Raw genomic sequence first — 7,280 nt, forward strand, 5'->3', positions numbered from 1 at the left:
TATATATATATATATATACACTCACTCCAAAGATTTTGACTTTTTTTTACAAAAATCCAAATTCTTAACTTTTTTTTTCTGTGCAAACAGAAGAACTGTTTTTCAGAGTTTAGAGAACTTTTTTAAGCCAATAGTAGTAATGAAAAGGTGTAGTGATGGTGAATCTGGTTAATTATTTAGTAGTCTCATACTTCAGGTTGTTTTAAGTAAACTAGAAGACGCAGAAGAAAGATGATCTCCGCTGACACAAACTTGTTTCTAATTAAAAAATGCAAATTTTAACTTCTTATTTACTTATGCATTTTTGAAAAAATAAAATTAAAAATATAAATATTGATAAGGAACAGAAAATTGCTATCGATATAATTATTTAAAAATTAAACTGAAAATAATGCACAGTTAAAATTAATGAAGGATTTCGTTGGCTAAAATGCTGGACTAAAAAATTCTCCAGTTCACCAAAAAACAATATCATCAGTTGGATTTTTGGAAAATTCGGTCTGAAGTCATTGGTCTATTTGTAATTCGATTTAAAACCAAAATTTCTCTTTGTAATTATTGATAGGTGAGTTTCATCATCGACACCATTGTCGCTTAAGGAATATGCCTGGTGGACCACATCAAGTTCAAGTACAACCAAATCATGTTGAAGATGCTCTATGATGCAATACATAATATCAAACATTCGGTAAATAAGATGTTGCAGATGCATACTCAGGTGAGTTACTTTGTTCTAAAAATATGAATTATTTGTTGGTGATGGAAAAAAAATGTCTTATACAGCCCTAAAAATACCGGTAGAGTTAGCTAAACTTCTTACAAATGAGAAAAAACACTAATGTTCCTAATTAAAGATATTTCTTGAAAATAAGTGAACAATAATTCCATTTTCTAATGTTAAGCAAACACAAATTATGTGATATATGACGTTTTTTATATTTTAAATCAGAAATATGGCTAAATTGTAATTAATTTAAGGAGGAAATGATGTTAAATATTTTGAATGCTAAATATTTTGAAGTCATATTTCAGATAAATGTGACCATACCTCACAAAATTTGTCTTCAAGCAGAGAAAAGTGCAATTTCTATAAAACGTTTTAAAGTTAATAGTCCCTAAATGTATCCAAAAGCATTTAAATCAAGGCTTTTACTAGAAATTTTACAAAAAGTTTGGACGAGAAAAAAAAGCGTTGAAGTAGTTAATAACATCACTCAGGAAATCAATTTTTGCTCAATTAATTTTCACGTAAGTGCTCAAAATGTTTGTGGGTATCGCCATGAGTTTATATAAAAAACAATGAAGTCATATTGAAATAAGGGGAACATCGAACAAAAACATCGAATGACAATTAATAGAAATTAAGATCTAATTTATCCAGATGTTTCTCTGGTGAAAACCCCTTTTACAGTTTTGAAATTCAGGTCACGAAAAGCTGGGGTTTTCTTACAAAGTTTCAACTTCAAAAAGTTGGTGATTTTTTTAAATTTGACCATGCCAAATTTGCTAGATTTTAGTTTGTATGGCTTCTGACGATTTATCGTACTCTTAAATAAAATTTTGAATTGTGTTGAAGTATTAAGTGAAGAATAGTAAATCTTTCAAAAAGATAAGGTCATTGTTAACTGCTCCAATCTACAAATTCGTTTTCCTTGTTTAATTACATTTTAGTGATGAAAAACTAGCTTGAAGTTCTGATTTCATACCTATTGAAAACATTTTGTAATTTCGCATAAAATTTACGAAATTTGTACTTCAATGTAGTTGGTATATGAGGAAAATTTGTTAAATCAGGTCGCTTAATTCCAACTGCTACGATAAAATTCTTGTAACATTACATATTTATAATGCAATTAGAATTTTTTCAACGAAGCACTCATTTATAAAATTATTTTTTGTCTAAGCAAAATTGCCTTTAATTGAATTTCTATGTGTGTAAGCCATAATTAGAAATAATTTTTTTTTAATAAAAAATAACACTCCAAAGCCAAGATTTAGTTTATGTTACATTTAAGTTAATAAAACTGTAGCTCATTAAGGATTCACTTACTAATAATGCTTCAAAAATTCAAATTTGTGTTAAAACTTTCGATTTTATTTCTGAATATTTCATTTATTTATTTATTTGAATAATATAATAACTTTAAAAAATTTCTTGTCAACATTATTCACCCTAATACAAGACTATGAATTACTTTAGAATTGGAGTTTTCTTGTAGTTTTTTTAATTATCTGAGTGCTCTTTTCTCTTACATAAGACAAATAAAGCTTCAGTTAATTCTAATGTTGCTAAAGAACTTGAATGTTTTAAATATTTCTCCATTTTTACTTTAAATATTTGTTTAAATTTCATTTCAGTGCATTTTTAATTTTCTGTAAACAGAAGCATAGAGTAGTATTTTACTATGAGTTATTTTAACTTGCTTTTGTATTTTTTAATTTTGATTGTTATTTTATGAATTTTAAACCCTGAAACTGAAAAAATTACAATTACTTCATTGCAAGAAAAGGTAAAGAGAGCTAAGCTTTCCTATTCTCTCATTAATTTAAAATTACTTTTCTAACAAAGTTTTTTTTTAATTTTTATCTAAATTAGGCAAAATACTATATTTCAATGCAATATGTGTGCATAACTATTACTGAATAAAATATGGAATTTAAAAAAAAAGTTAAGAAATATCTTTTTAGCACATTGTTTGAAACATCAAATTTAGAGCAAAGTTATGATGCAATCTTTTCGACAATCGAATCAAAAATAAAAACATTGTTAGCCGAAATCACCTGTCAAAAGGTATACAATGTAATTATTACAATGGATTCAAAAGTTTGTATGAATTAACCAATGTAATGATCGAATGTGTGGGACTGTGACCGTTTCAATGAAAGCTATTTTGATTAAGGGAAGAAAAACTCTGTGGTGTATACTAAATTATGCAATGAAAATATGTTTGCTTGAATATAAGATTATATCAAGGTTTTTATAAGATTCACAAAATTATTTCATGTATTCATGTTATTAATTTATATATTTTTTGGAAAAACTGCAAAAACAAAGGTAGTATTAAAATCAATGAGTAGTAGGGCACTGTAGAAAATCGATGCTCAAATTTCAAATTTCATGAAACTTTCTTCGCTTTTGACGAAACCGTTTCCTGGTGTATACTCCGAGCGAATTTTTCGTCGAAGTGACGAAATAACTATCGTGTCTTCTTTGAGAAAATGAATTTCGTCAAAATTAAGAAAATATTCCATCAATCTATTTTATCCAAAGGAAAAAAAAAAACTCTTAGCGCTTAATGTATCTAACTTTTCTAGCAATCCCTTTATCGTGGGCACCTTATAGATGGATCAATGTTGCCCCAACAACTTAAGAATGACAGATAAAGCAGAGTGCTAAATTACACCTATGCCCGTAGCGGGATTCGAACCTGGGTCTTCCTGGTACGTGGTCAACTAATTTCATCAATTTATTTTCCCTCTTCTAGTCTTCATTCTAGTTTCGTCAGCAGTTTCTCTCATTACACTCCGATATGGTTTCGATTTAAGGAAGCGTTTTCATCATATATTTGGGAGTTCACGTTTCTTCATAAATCACGTGATTTCGCAACAAAATGATTCTCAAAACTAACGAAATACAGCTCAAGGATTGATAAATCGTCAAAAGTGAAGGTTTTATTTCTGAGAGTATGTATCTCTAAAATCTTACCTCTTAGTTTATCACTCAACAAAATTTAACGGTACACCTCACTTTTTCGAAAAAACAAATTAAAGTAGGACAGTCTATAAATAACGGTATATCGGAAGCGTTCTCTGAAAATTTCTATTTTTTATTTTCTTTGGGACCATAACTTAAGTAAATTTGGAAGTTAATCCTAACATATTAAGGTCGTGGTTGACCAGTGGTAAGAGAATCTAACTCCGGTCCTGAGTGACAGGGGTTCGACCCTCGACCCCACTAAGACCCACCGAGTGCATGCAATATACGTTCTCGTAAAATCTGTGGCTTCGAAAAGCATGTGGTCGATCGCTTAGCAGCACTATGAGTACAGGGATCTTGAGAAAATTGCCTTCCCCTTCATTTATGTCTAAATTGATTTATGTCTGAATTGAGGAAATGGCCTCACAATTGAGATCCCCTCTGCAGAGGATCAAACGTTTTATGGCATGTCTTTGAATCATCCTCGGGGATGTTTCCTAGGACGTCATCAATAATCCATTGTGCAGCTCTAGTGTGACGTAAATAAAGTACCTATCTACTTACCTAACATGTTTCTTAAAAAATATATATATAAATATGGAGTTTGCCTGCATCATTTTCAATTAATTTATTTTTTCTGTTTTACACCTTTTATTTTTTTTTCAGGCTTTCGTGAGATGAAATGAACGGAAAGTGTAGAACTCACTCTTTAATTTCTTCAAAATCAGAGTCAAGAAACTGCTCTGTTTGAAGATATCAGTCACCATCTCTCAACTCTTGGTGTTCACGTCTTAGCTCCTTGACCAGTGACAAAAAAAGCTTTCTTAATGAATCATCGATCAGATATTCAAGGTTTTTAGAAGCCATCATTTCTGCCATTAGAAGTTCTTCCTAGAAATCCTGTACAGAAAAGTCTAAAGATCTTTTTATGTGAATAAAGATATATAAATAAATATATTATACATGTACATTTAAAGAGAACTTAAAAAAGAAGTTTTTAATGTTGGTGCCTTCAACTTTATTTCCCTTCATGATTTCCCCGAAAAACAAATAGGCAAATACCACGGGGTAAGTTCTTCCTATTGCAACTGAAAAGAAATCTACCAAAAGAAGTTCTGCTTGTTATCTCATTCTTGAGAATATCAAATTAATTCTATCGAAGATGTTACCTATGAAATACAGAATATGTGCTAAACCGTTTCACAGCTTCAGTTTTATCAGTATCATTCAGGCTTAATGTCTCTTTTTGTCTTCTTAGATTTTAAAAAGTAGAGTGTTTTACTATTTATTCAACTACATGTGAACTTTATTTGGACGAAAATTACAAACTCAGTCAAGAATTTCTTAATCTTGAAGTGTTGTTTAATTGCTCAGCGACACACTAAGAAGATCAGAAGAATTTAGATTTCACATTTAAATGTTTTTATATATGATTTTACTTGATTTTTACTCGCTTGTGTTTTCACATAGAGAAGTAAGACACTTGTATTTTTCCCCTAGTGAAGTGGATGAAATCCAAAATATTTTGCATCAAGCCTTGTGCAATAGGTATTTTTCAGACCAACCTCTATCAGCGTCGTTAAAACGAAATAACACTATTTCCGACGTTAGAAATCAACTTTAGTGTTGTAGATATTGTTCAGCCGTTGTATGTACTTAATAACACGTCACTCCTGCTCTATTTTGAGCAGCTGTTTAGTGCAATATGTTGCAATTTAATGAACAAAATATGTTGTTGATTGTTTAAATATAAAATTTATAGAAAATTTTGAGATCTATATTTCGTGTCAGGTGAAAAATCTGGCACTGTTCGTGCGAAATTTTAATATGGACTAATTATATGCATTGTGCTCGTGTTAAAGTTTAATGATAAAAAAATAATAAGCATGAGAGTATGTATGCGTACTAAAATTTAGCTCAATAAACTTTGAACTTTTTGTAGTAAATAAAAAATTTCCTCTCAAACAACATGCAATAGTTTTATTCACAATACAGAACTTGAAACATATTTATCTTTTTCATTTGGATGAAAGAATTATGACTATTGCAACACACCATTATTCTTTACGTTATTAAATAAATAAATACATGAACTAAGAGTTATTAAGATAACCATTTAATTCGGAAATCTTCAGCTGTTTTTACATTAAACTTCTTTGCTCCAAACTCCGCCAAACTCACCTCTATTTTGCTTTTTTGTTTTTATTGGACTATATGAATCACTAAACTTTATACATATCTTTAGAATCCTTGCCAAAAAAAGGAAGTAAAAAAACATACATTAATGGTCGCAAGTTAACACTTAAGGAATTGACGAACGAATGATTAAAAAGGAATGGGAAATTAAAACAACAAAAACTTTTTGATTGGTCAAGAAAACGAGGTAGAAGTGAAAGGTGAATGTAAAGAACACACTCAAGTTTTCTTAGGAAATCAAACTGCTTTTGATATTTTTAATCCCGACTACTATAATAATGATTTATCAGATCTTGATATTGTTATATTTTTTCCTTTGCTTAAATGTTACTTTGAGAATTCTAATGTGCATACTTTTTTATTTAATTTTTAATAATGATTTTAAAGTTATATATTAAAAGCTGCTATTCGACAGTATATCCTTGTTAATCTTGTTAATAAACGAATTCTTTATAATTTCGATTTAGATAGGCGTATTTTTTAGTTCTATTAAATTTTCATAAGTTTAATTTGTGTACTTAAAAAATGCTTTTTTTCAATTACGCTTTAGAACACTTGAATACATTTAAAAAAAAATTTTGGTAATTTTTTGAAATTAAAGCAATAATCCTACACAACAAGATTGTCTTATATTAATAATAAGCAAAATTTTATTCTCTGTTTGGGATAAGTGATCAAAGCATTATTTATGAGAGTTCAGAAACTATCACCTAATGTTATTATTACGCTATTTGCTAAAATTTAAAGCATAAAACCTTGATACAAAAACTCCTACACATCATAAATAATCTTAGAGACATAAACCGATCAAAATATTCTGTTATCGCCGAGCCTAATAACTATTTTTAAAATCTTTTCTCAAGCACGGAATCGAAAAATTGTGCATAATAGGGACTAGAAACTTATATTTAAACGAAAAAAATAGAAAACTTTATAAAACCTGACGAATTACTGTTAAGGAAGTCAGGATTAAAAACATCGAAATCACTATGTTAAGTACTGAGAACAGTTTGGTATCTTAATTTCCAGCTTACTTATATAAGTTATTTCTTGCATTATTATAATTAATTAGTTCAAAATATTTTAGTAAAATTGCATATTGTTGCAACTGTAAGCAAAAAAAAACTGCATAAATTAGAAAGTCCTAAACAGTATGTTATTCGATCATTAAAATGTGGTATTAGGTGTAAATTAAAGTTATTTATTTATCATATCTGCATTGTATATGCTTCAGAAAAAAAAATTATATTGATTAAAATTACTCTTTCTTAAAGAAAATAAAAAGGTTTAGGTAAATATTGAATTATATATGCTTCACTTTCCTTAATAATTTCTTTATTTAAAGAAATAAGTATGGTTGGTTAAATGTCAAATTCCCTGCTAGAAA

At 28.8% G+C, this 7,280-nt stretch overlaps 1 protein-coding gene across 1 annotated transcript in view; it reads left to right on the plus strand.

The window, feature by feature from the left end:
* Positions 1 to 5,665, plus strand: part of LOC107453274 (glucose transporter type 1-like) — an 83,054-nt gene extending 77,389 nt beyond the window's left edge. Inside the window, exons 17-18 of the mRNA XM_016070031.3 lie at positions 566 to 718; positions 4,364 to 5,665. Coding sequence (XP_015925517.1) covers positions 566 to 663 — 98 coding nt within the window. The 3' untranslated portion in view covers positions 664 to 718; positions 4,364 to 5,665. The remainder of the gene's footprint in view (positions 1 to 565; positions 719 to 4,363) is intronic.
* Positions 5,666 to 7,280: the final 1,615 nt, after the last annotated feature.

This window comes from Parasteatoda tepidariorum, chromosome X1 (assembly GCF_043381705.1).
Source record: "Parasteatoda tepidariorum isolate YZ-2023 chromosome X1, CAS_Ptep_4.0, whole genome shotgun sequence".
Lineage (NCBI taxonomy): Eukaryota > Metazoa > Arthropoda > Arachnida > Araneae > Theridiidae > Parasteatoda > Parasteatoda tepidariorum.